Here is a 13,611-nt window from a genome sequence, read left to right as displayed (position 1 = left end):
TCTGTTTTAAAGAGCACTTTAATATGACAGGCTTTTGAAATCAATTTTAAAAAGACAATTTTATTTTTCTTACAATATGAAAAAAGCTCCCACTTCACTTAAAATATTAAAGGTATGGTATGCAAAAGGCACTCATTTTGTAGATTTCTCCTTATGTAATGACTGCAGATCCATCTTTTCTGTGTAGCAATTTTGCTGAAGATCCATACTGTTCCACACAAGTGCATCAATTTCTGAACATGTATTTTCTCCTCTTTTTATATGTTCTTTTTACAAAGTTGGCATATGCTACAGTTCAAAGTCTTGGCAGACACACAGTAGCCAGTTATCAAAGCTTAACGGTGTGCTTATTTGTTCTGCATGGGCCGGTCCACTGAATTTAGTTAGAAATAACACTAGGCCACTGCTTAGTCTGTATACTGCTATTTGTCATAATGTCTGAATTAGAACACTACTTTTGAATATATTGCGTTCACAGGCTTTCTCAGGCCATATATGACTGTCGGATATGACACATACAGCATGTGCTACATTATCACATCAATCAGATTGTTTCATGAGGAAAAACATGAAGGAATTCCACGGCAGGTAAGTTAGCAAGAACATTTTGCGAAGATGTTCTGTAAGTAACGTATTCCAAAAAAGAGCACATAGAGAATAAATACGTATGCAGATTATGATGCGCAAATGCTCAGACAAATGTACATTCGCTGATAGGCATGGAAGGCCTATTTATCATGGCTGCTTTGTGACAAATGTCTGTCACATGGCTTTGAGTACTTAAAGGGCAGCTCTCTCTTCTGCTCTTTCCAGGAAGTGCAAATTTACTTTTCTGTCTGCTACTAGGACAGTGCGATTGAGGGCTTTCACCTCTCCAATGCTGGGGTCTGGTCGGATCTCGAACAGCTTGATTATCTGTGGGGAAGAAAACATACAGTGGTTTGAAGTCATTGCAGGATCATAGCATTATGAATGATTAACAGGACCATCAGAAGTATTCAGGTTAACTTAACACTTCAGTAGGTTTCCTGAGTTCCTGCCTCAACCACTCACCACCATCCATGTTGACTGGGGCAGGAGCTCACATGAACTGAGTTCCTGCCTCAACCACTCACCACCATCCATGTTGATTGGGGCAGGAGCTCACATGAACTGAGTTCCTGCCTCAACCACTCACCACCATCCATGTTGACTGGGGCAGGAGCTCACATGAACTGAGTTTCTGCCTCAACCACTCACCACCATCCATGTTGACTGGGGCAGGAGCTCACATGAACTGAGTTTCTGCCTCAACCACTCACCACCATCCATGTTGACTGGGGCAGAAGCTCACATGAACTGAGTTCCTGCCTCAACCACTCCTCACCATCCATGTTGACTGGGGCAGGAGCTCACATGAAATTAGTTCCTGCACATAAATACTTTTACTTCTAGAGAAAAATAGACAAAAGTAGACAATCCTGCTGTTGGAAATTCACCCTGAAAACCTTTTGCAAATACGTTTCTTATTCATGTTCAATGTCATAATAAATAGTCAAATTACACTGCTTATAATTGTTTAATCAGCTATACTATCAACAGCTCGTCCAGCCATATTGTATGCAGTTCCCAATGACACATATATACAAAACTGTTTACCCGTGAAAGAGCTAGGTACATCTCCAGTTCAGCTATCCGGCGCCCTACGCAGCCCCGAACCCCAAACCCAAATGGGATTGAGCCAAAAGGGTTCGGTCGAGCTCGGCCATCCCTCATCCATCGTTCCGGCTTGAACTTTGATGGCTCTGGAAATGTCTTCTCATCCTGGCTGACAGCATAGTGGCACATTGTGAAGGTAGTCTGAAGACACAAGACAGGAAAGAGGCAATTAATTCTTATAGCAACAGTGGGATGATTTACATAAGACTCATGTTTGTAGTTTTAGTTTTGTTTGTCGGGCCATTGCAATGATATGCTTTTGAAGTTAAGATGTACTTGAAAGTTGTCCCCCACCCCCTCACCCGAAGATAGACTGACCTTCTTGGGGAAGAAATGTCCGCCAATGATAACATCATTCTCTACCATGATACGGGCATTCACGGGGACCACAGGGTACATCCTGGTGAATGGGTAGGCACATCAGACTTAGTGTGGAAGCAAGATTAATAGAACTCACAATTAAAATAAATGTAATTGCTGCCATACAGTACGCAACCACTTTCCCGTTTAGTTTTTACCTCAGTGCTTCCCTGATAACAGCCTTGAGGTAAGGCATTTGGTTGACGTCTTGAGCAGATGGGATCTTGTCTCCTGGCACACAACGGGACACCTCCTGATATAGGGTTTCCTGCACAGCGGGGTCCCTGGACAGCAGGTACATGGTCCACATCATCGTATTGGATGTCTTATCAAAGGTTGACAAAATCAACAGCATTATCACATGTACTTATCGTACAATACACATAAACAGTAGTTGAAGCTCCTAGATTTACTTACTGTGTCCACACCAGCCAATAAAAGCTCAGCCACACTGCCGTACACGTCTTTACTGGTCATCTTGGTATTCGAGAGGAGGTATGTTAAGTATTCTCCCTCAACTTCCTGGTCTGTGTCTACACGCCTCTGAATTACTTCCATCTTCATGTCAATCATCTTCCTGGCTAAAAATTTACAGCATTATGTAAATGCCTTCATAGGCAATCAACTGAATTCCAATATCAAAAATGTACTTTCAAATCCAATTCTTTTAAATCCTTGAGAAGAGGCAAACAGTGAACAGACAATATCTTGTTGAATAACTCACCAAATTTGAAGATGCCCTCCCAGCCAGATATGTAGCGACCATGGAATGGCAGAAGGTTACGGCTCCACTTTGGCAACATGACCACATGCATGCTGTAGGAGAACATCTGAGCAATGGAGTCTATGAAGTCCTGAGTCTCCAATGGGATCTCTTCTTCAAGACACCCGATACGTGTCTCAAAGAGGATGGAAGAGATTCCTGAAGAACAATTATTAGATGGGGATATCGATTTAAAGATAAAAGTAATCTTATACCCAAATTTGCTAAATGTACAGAATAATGATTAATGAGGCCCCTGGTCTCATCAATACTGGTTCTTTATCACCACTGAGCATTAATTGAACGAACTTAACTAACTGATCACCTGGCCTTGATCAGTGATGTGCGTTTTTTTGTACTGCAGTCATAATGCAAGAACTGCACTCCACCGTTCAGTGGAACTTGCTTAGCTGTAGCATGATGTAATTTTACGTAATGTAAAATAAATTACAAAAATGTAAGTTAAAGGCATAATAATCATATATACAATTTAAACAAAGTTATAATTTTTTGACATAGATTGATAGTGAAATTATTATTTTAATGTGTAGAATACTGATACTTAGTGTGGGTTTTTCTTCTATTTTGTTTACAAATTGGGAAACCTTTTATCATTGAAATCAGAAACAACTACCAGTTTCTGGCTGGCAATCATGAGCAGTTCAAATCTAATCTTATTGTAATTCCTTCCTATTTTCTCTCAAATGAACTCATGACATGATGACTTGCCTACATCTGATAGCAGTCCTCTTGATTGTAACAACCACCAGAGATAGTAGCCTACGCAGTTGATAACAGCTTAAATATATTGACAACAGACAACTCCGGAAAAAATTAAGAGACCTCTGCACCTTTTTCTTTCCTTTCCAAAAAAGTTGAAAAAGTTCCTTTTTTAGAAAGGAATGAAAAAGGTGCAGTGGCCTCTTAATTTTTTCCAGAGGTGTATATGGCATTTGCCAAGGAGGTACAGTATAACAATGATCGATGTAGATGAACATGTACATTTCTATATTTTTCTGCAAATGCCGGCACTGAACAGACACCACCGAATATGTTTTCTTTTGTTACCTGGGGATAAAGAAGTCCATACAGTTTTCCCTAATGTGGATATTCATCTCAGAATATATTTGACCATACCTGTCTCAAATGCAAGGACCTTGTGTCTCCTGAATATGATCTGGTGCATCACCGACATCATCAATGACTTTGTTTTAAAAGAAAAGCAGCAGAGCACTGGTGATAGGTCGTATTCATTGTTGGCCCCTTAGCATGGTTGCAGTACAACAGCACCACCTGTCTGTTTAGAAATGGTTTGTGATGGGGTCTTTCATGCTGCTTTACAGGCTTTACATTGGCACTGACTGTACGCCAAGCCTCAAGTTATCTGTCTTTTTATCCTGTTTAAAGAGGCCCCTCAAACTGTTCCTAGCCTAGGGACACAACATCTTAAACTGGGCCTGTTTAGCTCATTCTTATGTATTTTAATGTATTGTAAGACTTGCCATGAAAATTGTATGTTAAAATGTGTTATAATTATCTCCTAATTGTCCCGTCCTGGTTTCACCCTCTCTCCCTCATTTGGAGCATGGACACCTGTTTGTTATTACTGCCCTGACCTTTGTTCCTTATCACTGTTCCAATTGAAGTTCCTCCTTCCCTGGTATATCTTGTCGGTCATCACTTGGAACTCATACCACGGTAGCGTATTTTTCTGTTCCTGTGTGTAGTTTCTGTGTTTGCTACTTCTTAGTTTTCTTATTAAAATGTATAAGCGTTATACCTGGGTGTGAACTTATACCATACTGGTCATTCTGTCTACTATGAAACTTGAAGTAATCATTGAGATTAAATGAACTGTAAATACTGTATGGTGCACGGTGAAACAGTCTTTAAAACACAGGCAGGATTTCCCACATACCCTCCAGAGAAAATCGATAGAGCTCATTGGATAGGTTGGTCACTAGATCTCCTGTGGGGCTGGACCGGCGCAGGTGGTAGATCCTCTTGATTAGGTCGTCAACCACCTCGTTGATCACATCTCCATACTTCACAGAGTCTTTGGGGTGCAGCATGCGCTTGTTTAGCACAGTCCGAAGTTTGTACCACTTTTCCCCTTCCCTTTAAGATAGCACACAATAACATAGATGTTCCATTCTGATTAGTGGGCACATATTGGAATAAGGAACCGGGTTTTGAGGTGTCTTTTGATTCTTTTCTGTATGTTTAAGAGAAAGAAGTATCTATATTCTTGTAGACCAATATTTGACCACTTGGGCAATGCTAGTTAGTCCAATATATGCATGTTGCATTATTAATTTGTATTTTTTTTGTTTATTTTGATCTCCAAATCCTGTACTTAGCTTACCTTTTGATGGATTTTAAAACATCTATACTTGTGTGTTCCTATGTCGACTGAGCCTAGCTGTGTATTAGTTTTCAGCTGAAACCGTTCAGTCCTGACAGTCAGTTTAGTGAAAGGACAACCTTGAAAAAGATGTAGTGAACTGCTGAAAAAAATATGAATCTGGCTGTTTTTAAAATGCATATTGGTGTTCTATATAGTGTGTTTAGCAAAGATGGAACTGTCATTTTTCAAAAGCGATTCCAAATGTGAAATAGCAGGTATGTCTGAAGTAGCATACTTGGGAGCGTGCTACAGTATAATATAATGGCATTTATCATGTAATTCAATGCAGTAATGACTTACACACACATACACACCTTTTTATAATAGTGAGTGTAAAGTGATTTTCACCTCAGGGGTTTGAAGGCTTAACAGTTTGATCAGTTTGTTCCACATGATTGGACTTTGACACTTATTTACAACAACAAAAAATATGTTGGTGTGCATATAAAATCTCTCTAGGATTTGTAAATGGTTACTTAGGCCATATATTTGGTTCCAAAAATATACTCCCATTGCAAAATGTACTGTGTTGGTCTTAATTTGAGCCATTTTGTTAGTGGGGACATACGCTCAGTGGCCATTCTATTATGTACATCTGCTCTTTAATGCAAGAACCTGTGATTTATGTGGCTGCAAGCCAGTATATAAAGCATGTTGACCCTAGTCAAAAGATTGAGTTGTTCCAGCATCTCAGGAAAAGCTAACATCCTGTTATTTTAGCACTACAGTCTCTTGAGTTTACAGAGAATGTTGCAAGAACTAAAAAAAACATTATCAGATATTGTTAATGAGAAAGTTTAGAGGAGAATGGTCAGACTCCTTCAAGCCAACAGAAAGGCCACAAATATTCAACTAACCACTGTTTACGACAGTGGTGTGCAGCAAGGCATCTTCGAACAAACAAAGCTTAGAAGCTTGAAGTGGATGGGCTACAGCTGCAGAAGACCACACCGGGTACCACTTCTGTCAGCTAAGCAAAGGAAAATGAGGCTACATTTGAGAGCCACAACATATCTAAACATTATTGTTGACCAATAATCCATCCCTTTATCGTCACAGCCTTCCAGCAAGACAATGCACTGTGTCACAAAACAGGCATTATGTCACACTGGCTCCAATAAGTCACAGCGAATTCAGTTTAATCCAATGGCCTGCACAGTACCCAGAACTAAATCCACTAGAGCAAATTTGAGATCAGGTGGAATGGGGGGTTTGCAGGATAAATGTGGATGAAAAATATCTGCCGGAACTGCGTGATTTACAACACTTTGTTGAATCCATGAGGCGAATAATTCAGGCTGTCCTGGAGGCAAAAGGAGTCTCTATCCAATACTAAATAGATATACCTAAGAAACTGGCCACTGAGTTTAATCCCACTGCAAAAAAGAAAGTGTGAATTATTATGTGTATTATAATACCGTTTTCAGGGACTGATCTACTCAATCAGAAGGGAAAATCAAGTGGAAACCATCTTAACCGTAAATACCCTAACCAATGTTAAAAGTCCTGCACTGCAGGAAATGGGCCTTACTCTGTGAAAGGGCCGTAGCTGATGCCCCTGAGGTCCCGGTACTCTGTCCACAGAGACATGTCTCCTCTGCTGGGGAACTTCTCGTCCTTCCTTAGTAGCTCCTCCAGAAGCTCCACACTGTTGAGGGCGATGGAGTTAAAGCTACCTGTGTCCACTACGTACATGGGTCCGTAAAGTTGTTTTTCATACAACTGAGAGAGGGAGGGAGGGAGAGGGAGAGAGAGGGAGGGAGAGGGAGAGGGAGAGGGAGAGGGAGAGGGAGAGGGAGAGGGGGGGAGAGAGAGAGAGGTAGACAGATGCCAAGAGAGAACCGGTCTGGTGACAATACTTTGTGGAATGTAAGTTGCACTGATCTGGCTTACATACAGTTTGCTTCATATTGCACACGTTTACCATTACGTAACAGTGGATCCAGACACAGCGCTACACCAGGGTTAGGGGGGGCTATAGCCAAATCTGCATAGCCCCAGTTTAGCCCCCTTATAGCCCCCTCACATATCTGTCAAGCCCCCTCACAAACCTGGCGCCGTGCCTGAGTGGAGCGCAATATGGGGCTAAGGAGATCATCGTTCTGGATTGACATTGAAATTGGGTATACATTCTACATTCAACATGTTTTCTGCCCACCAGAACCACTTTACCTTTCATAATCCAGACTGGGTTAAATGTATACAGCCATTGAGGTGGTATGAAAACGCAAAAGGAAAAGGTTGGAGAAGGTATACAACCCTTGTTGTCACCATGGACTACCTGTTGTCCTCGGTGGCACTCTTCTGGTGGTTACTATGGAAACCAAGGTACTGAACAGCCCGCTGGTTTAAATCCATTTTCCACTCTATGTACCTTCATTGTGTCTGAGGAATGGCTGCAACTAAACACTGACGCAATACCGAGATCTCATGTTTCAACTCTAAGTAGTAACAGGACAGAAACACCTTATGGTATCTGAAAGTTACTGCACGCCAATACATTGGGAGGAAGACACTGTAAGACACAGAAATCAGCACATAGAAAGAACACTCAGATGGTTTCCTAGAGGGTAGTGTCTGTGTACTGTACCTGCAGCTCATGCAGTCGGTGGTAGTAACCTTTGACGAACATTCTGTACAACATTTCCCGGGTTTTGATCCTAGGGAGGTCGTCAGAGGTCCGATTCTTACCCTGGGAGGCGGATGATTGGGTAATGGAGGAAGGAAGGGTGCTTCCTGCCCCCCTGGTGCAGACTATGGCTGGGGCTGGGGCAGCGGGGCAGGGCAGAAGCCAGCGGCCGCTCCTCTGCACCGCAGTCTGGGCCAGACGCAAAGCCATGACGAGAGCTGTAGGAGGAATGTTTAAAAACACAGGGCTGCTCTCTTTACAGTGAGACTGGGGAGGGGCCATGTCCCTGGAAGCCTTGGGGTTAACCCTTCAGCTGCAATATTTGAGAACAGGAGGAACAATTAAAGAAATGTTCCCTTGCTGGAGGTTTAAAATCTTCAAAAACACATTCACTTGGAATACATAGAAATAATAGCAACAGCTTAAACAGAAACTGTATTGAGACTTTAATTACGCTGTTTAATATTAATAATAAGCAATCATGTTGTAAATCAAACAGAAAAAATGTCAAGCAGAAATGACTGATCATTGTGTTTACAATAATGAGATACATTTTTAAATCATACAGTGTATCAGAACAAGCATTCTTGTTCTTGCCTGATTAAATAAAGGTATGTTCAAAAAAATACATAGAATATACATTCATCTAGAGGGTTAAACCTCTTGAATATTCAGGCTATAAACATCTCAAATAAAGCATATATTATCCTGCAATAAAACATCTTTGAACAAGACTGACTGACATTTCTATCAACCCAATAGGGATATAATATGTTAATGATGACAATCTGAATTTTAACCCTGATGTATAATTTTAGAAGTGCACTCCAGGCACAAGATCCTACATTTCATATCTATTTTCAGCTACAAATTACCACCTTGCAAACCAATCATTGGTTTAAAAGACAAAATTAGTGACAACTACAACCATGTTTCCAAAAAGGTCGGGACGTGGCGTAAAATGCAAATAAAAACAGAGTTCAAAGACAACATATCAGATGTTGAAACTTAGGCATTTTACTGTTTCCTTAAAAATATATGCCCATTCTGAATTTCATGCCAGCAACACATTTCAAAAAAGGGACAGGCAAAAAAAGACAGAAAAAGTTGTGTAATGCTGAAAAACTTGGTGGAATATCACACAATTAGGTCAATTGGCAACAGGTCAGTAACATGATTGGATATTAAAAGATCATTTCAGAGAGGATGGGTCTGTCAGAAGTGTGGATGGGGAGGGGTTCACCACTCAGTGCAAGCAAATAGTGCCACAATTTAAGAATAACATAATGTAAAATTGCGAAGAGTTTGGGAATCTCATCATCTACTGTACATAATATCATTAAACGATTCAAAGAATCAGAGGAAATCTCTGTACAAGGCCAAGGGACAAGGCCAAAAACAAATATTGGATGGCTGTGATCGTCAGGCCCTCTGCATTAAAAGCAGACAAGATTCTGTAGTGGAAATCACTGCAACGGGCTCAGGAACACTTCCAAAAACCATCGTCTGTTAACACAAGTACATCGCTGCATCCACAAATGCAAGAAAAACTACCAAGAAACCATATATAAACAAGATCCAGAAACACCACCTTCTCTGGGCCCTAGCTCATTTAAGGTGGACTGAGGTGAAGTGGAAAATATGGGGGTGCATTAGTGCACATGGTATGGGTGACTTGCACATCTGTGAAGGCATCATTAATGCTGAACAACATATACAGGTTTCGGAGCAACATATCCTGCTATCCAGACATCTATTTCAGGGAAGGCCTTGTGTATTTCAGCAAGACAATGCCAAACCACATTCTCCACGTATCACAAAAGCATGGCTCCATAGTAAGGTGCTAAAATATAGGGATTAATTATTTGCACATCATTGCATTCTGTTTTAATTTGCATTTTATGTTACATCCCAACATTTTTGGAAACGGGGTTGTACTTCTACCCTATTTAAAACATAGACAGCAGTACACCTGAAGGGTGAGATCGCTACTGGTGATGACATGTTGGAGACAAGTTGAAGTCACATTGTCTTCCAAATGACATCCAATGTGGTTTCAGTTCTCATTAGACTCAATCCAATGCAGAGTAGATTTCAGAAGCAAGTTGGTTTTGAACAGCAGCATGTCACAGTAAGAGGGAGTTTATACTTCTGATTGAAGTCTGGTTGAGGAATAAACTATCAGCTATTTGCAATTGAAATGTCAATGTCTAAATTCTTAAAAGCTCTGAGTGTAATATGCACAAAATCCTGTTCCATTTTTATCACTAAATACACATTATTTCAATAGTTCAAACTTACTCATGTGCCTTTGATTTAAAAAGTAGACTCACTTTTATTTAGTAGGTCAGCACACAATCACTTTCACATACATAACAGCACATCATTTATTTTAACAAGTCACTACATTTTCTTTCAAAAACATGGCAGTCATTTTCTCCTTTCTGGTCAACTTGTGACTGCTTCCAAGAGTCCTTCGCATCTCCTCACTGCTTCATCTTTGCTACATTGTCTATGGAGCCTGTTGGGTCCGTTTTGTACAGCATGAAGTGTCCCTGAACCTGTGCGGCACTGATGTTAGGGAGGGTGGCCAGTGCACTCTGGGCAAACCGCTCCCCCTCTGTGGCTGGCTCGGCAGGGTAGAAACGCCGGAACATTTGCGTGAGCTGCCAGTGGGTGCAGTAGCCCACAAACTGCTTCAAGTCCACACGGCCTGGTCTGATCAGAGCTGGGTCCAACCTGTAGGTAGGAAGATGGTTGACAGGATACACAGAGAATTTCATAACACAATAAATGGTCCTAAATACTGTAGCTACTGTTAAATCTGTGGCCCATACCGGTCAATGAAGTTGGTGGTCATAAAGACGATTCTGGCCTCTGACGAGGCCACTCCGTCCAGAGCGTTGAGGAGTCCACTGAAGGTCAGCCTGCCCATCCCCTGATAGGCCATTGGGCCTGTAGCAAAGGGAGATGCATTAGTGAGTCCTGAGGCAGGTACAGGATCCAATGGTCTACATAATAGGCAGAGAAAATGTGGTCCCATGTAGCTCAGTTGATAAGAGCATGCCACTTGGTGCTAAGGTTGTGGGTTTGATGCCTGCAAAGAGCAGATAGGAACATTTCTAAAAATGTTAGTAAGAGCATCTACTAAGAAACCAATGACTAATGAATAAAATTAAAACACTGCCTAACAGGAAGACCATTCACATAATGATTCCACACACCTGTCATTTTCGAGGGGGGCCAGGCATTAAACATTAAAAGAATAATTAAATAAATAAAAAATGTCCCCAGCGGGACAAACAGGTTCAGTGTATACAGACTCTCTGTGGGTAGCAGCTCTCGGCTGACGAAGGCGGCATCCACGTCCTCCAGCAGGATGATGCTCTGCTGCGGCGCCACGCTCAGCAGGTGGTTGAGGCGGTCATCGGACAGGCTTCGGTCGCTTAGACTCATTAGGCAGATGCTGTAACCCAGCTCTCCAGCCAGGGCCGTGCTGAAACACACACACACTGGGTATTATAACCCCGGAAGGCTCAAATCCGGAATGCCGAGTCGCTGAAAGCCGTGGTATACAAGACTGTATAGCACGGGTATGACTTTGCAACGTGTGTCACTTTTGTAGCTGAATTGGTAGGGGGTTTATAATAGCAATAATGTGTACCCATAATCTACAGCTAAGTGCTATATCCAAGACTATTATAGTACCATGATACACATACTCACATGAAGCTGCTTTTCCCACAGCCAGGAGGCCCATAAAGCAAATATCCTCTCCTGTAAGGGATTCCTGGTGGCAGAATACAAAGCACAACTACATAAACTCTGACACAACGGCCATACTGTAATAATTTACTGAACAGGGGAACAGGGAAAAATTCCATTTCAAAACAGCCATTTTCATTCAGTACTAAATGGAAACTACCTCTGTCAGTGTACCATTTTGGGTTTCCGATGAACTCCTTGACATCGTCCACGATCCTATCGGCCAGGCCCTGCTCCAAAACCACTGAGCTGAGGGGACGCCGTCGCCGTGGGAACCCAAAGGGCCTCCACTCCGAGCCCAGGGCTGTGTACATCACTGTCCGCCCCTCCTCCTGCTTCAGGGCCAACTCTCTGGCTACACAACCAAAAAGACAGACAGCCAATAAACTCTGCTCGAAAGATGCATGTGTACTGTCCTGAGCTTGTGTCACCAGTGTTAGAAATCGGCCGTTTCATATAGTGGTTGTAATAATCAGCATATCCGTTTTCAAGGAAGAGAGAAATGATATTACATATTGCAGCATTAGAAAGTCTTGTTCATGAGGTTACGGACCTGGTCTTCCTTACACAACCTCAATCTCATCTCAGTCCATCTCTTCTCACTGTAATGTTGGTCACAAGCTGATATATACATTGAAGGGTGTGTCTACCTAGCAAAGATCAGGTTTCCAAGACAGTAACCCCCATGCCAAATGGCCATCGTAAACATTCCTTTGGTCATTACAGTACAACCTATAGAGAGATAATCTAAACAGAGAGGTTTCTGTTGTTCTCATTATCTAGGCACATTCACTTCCAATGAAACGTACATTCATACTGTAATTGTCAATGCTCAGATTCCACACCAGCTCGACGAGTTTAGATTCTCATGTACCTTCCTGAAGGATGTTGAAGAAGACGTCTCTGTTTCTGCCCATGGCAGTGAAAGTCACCGACTCCCAGGGAGTACCTGTGTGGAGGTCCACCATCTGTTTCTCTCTGGTTCGCTCTACTCGGATCCACTTCCTCCCATACCTGGACACACATGGATGGTAGTCGGGAGTAAGTGCAGTTTAACTCAGCGTTTAAGGCACTAAAGTGCCTTCTTCAATTCTGGAAATATTCTGTAGGCTATACATGTTTGGCTATGTTGGCCATTTTCCCAGCAGAAATATCCTCATCACATCAGATAGTAGTGCAAATGCTGGATTTAGTAAAAGACTAAGCAAAGAACAGGAGGTCGACCCAACTCACCAGATAATGTGGTTCCCAGGACTGGGGTGGAAGTCAAACTGTGTGTGTACCCGTCCACTCTCGTGCTGCATGTAGGAAGTCTCCACACTCAGGTGCTGCGTGTGTTTGGCATGCTTGGTGATCCAGCTCAGGAGCCAGTGGTAACTCTTATCCCGGCTGGGCACCTCCAGGGTAATCATGTAGTTCCTCCGGAAAAATATCATGCCAAATTGGGCTCCTTTCCTGGCCAAAGCAATGGCTGAGCCCACCCCCACCAACCCAAAGCCAGCCCCAAAGTACGGGTTGTCCTTCAGGGCATCCACAAAGTCTGATAGAGGCATGGTCCCTGCACTGTTTTTACCTCTTCAACACTACAAACTGGTAAAAAAATATCAGATAGTCATTTACGTTACAATATTATTACTATCAACTAGCTGACGATGTTCTGACAATTTGGATCTCTTTCTCTGAGATCCAAACTGCTTAATGACGCACGTAAACTAGCGGTCAGGATGTTGTAGAAATTGACATCCTTGGGATTGTGTGCAAAGCAGTATTCACATCGTTTTACAGTCTTGCAAGTTTCATTCGTACAACCATGTTAGCATGATACCAAATAGGTTTTAAAACTATGATAAACTACGGTACAGCCTGGGCATTTCGTTCACTGACAAATCATGTGCCGACCTCTACAATACTAACCGTGTCCCATGAAAATAGCTCCGTCTTTTCAAGGTACCGTTGTTAACTGTTCCTAGTCTTCAACCCTTGTATCAT

The 13,611-nt window shown here is 42.0% G+C and overlaps 2 protein-coding genes across 3 annotated transcripts; both read right to left on the bottom strand.

The window, feature by feature from the left end:
* LOC105016181 (sterol 26-hydroxylase, mitochondrial) lies at nt 1-8,099 on the bottom strand. 2 transcript variants are annotated; one of them, XM_010879832.3, is made up of 9 exons: nt 7,819-8,099; nt 6,760-6,950; nt 4,740-4,939; nt 2,783-2,980; nt 2,476-2,639; nt 2,217-2,383; nt 2,017-2,098; nt 1,639-1,839; nt 1-915 (listed from the first exon to the last, which is right to left on the bottom strand). In XM_010879832.3, the coding sequence occupies exons 1-9, from the start codon at nt 8,065-8,067 to the stop codon at nt 781-783; spliced, it is 1,587 nt and encodes a 528-aa protein (XP_010878134.2). In that variant the 5' UTR covers nt 8,068-8,099; the 3' UTR covers nt 1-780. The 2 variants fall into 2 exon arrangements, with proteins under 2 accessions (XP_010878134.2, XP_010878136.2); XM_010879834.3 differs by having other exon boundaries at nt 6,760-6,876; nt 7,819-7,906.
* A 2,068-nt stretch (nt 8,100-10,167) lies between these two features.
* Nucleotides 10,168-13,595, bottom strand: LOC105016180 (mitochondrial chaperone BCS1). The gene is made up of 7 exons (XM_010879831.5): nt 12,856-13,595; nt 12,497-12,636; nt 11,783-11,977; nt 11,584-11,647; nt 11,181-11,353; nt 10,695-10,812; nt 10,168-10,596 (listed from the first exon to the last, which is right to left on the bottom strand). Exons 1-7 carry the CDS (start codon nt 13,173-13,175, stop codon nt 10,344-10,346), a joined length of 1,263 nt encoding a protein of 420 aa, XP_010878133.1. The 5' UTR covers nt 13,176-13,595; the 3' UTR covers nt 10,168-10,343.
* Nucleotides 13,596-13,611: the final 16 nt, after the last annotated feature.

This window comes from Esox lucius, chromosome 16 (assembly GCF_011004845.1).
Source record: "Esox lucius isolate fEsoLuc1 chromosome 16, fEsoLuc1.pri, whole genome shotgun sequence".
Taxonomy (NCBI): Eukaryota; Metazoa; Chordata; class Actinopteri; order Esociformes; family Esocidae; genus Esox; species Esox lucius.
This window is presented reverse-complemented; position numbering and strand designations above follow the sequence as displayed.

Excerpts from the sequence above, each read along its gene's own strand:
- LOC105016181 (XM_010879832.3), bottom strand. The coding sequence starts at position 8,067 with ATGGCTTTGCGTCTGGCCCAGACTGCGGTGCAGAGGAGCGGCCGCTGG. Across the intron at positions 2,981-4,739 it reads CTATCGATTTTCTCTGGAGG|GAATCTCTTCCATCCTCTTT; the intron begins GTATGTGGGAAA and ends ATTGTTCTTCAG. Across the intron at positions 2,640-2,782 it reads GGAGGGCATCTTCAAATTTG|CCAGGAAGATGATTGACATG; the intron begins GTGAGTTATTCA and ends GTAAATTTTTAG.
- LOC105016180 (XM_010879831.5), bottom strand. The coding sequence starts at position 13,175 with ATGCCTCTATCAGACTTTGTGGATGCCCTGAAGGACAACCCGTACTTT. Across the intron at positions 12,637-12,855 it reads CCTGGGAACCACATTATCTG|GTATGGGAGGAAGTGGATCC; the intron begins GTGAGTTGGGTC and ends ATGTGTGTCCAG. Across the intron at positions 11,354-11,583 it reads TGTGGGAAAAGCAGCTTCAT|CACGGCCCTGGCTGGAGAGC; the intron begins GTGAGTATGTGT and ends TGTGTGTTTCAG.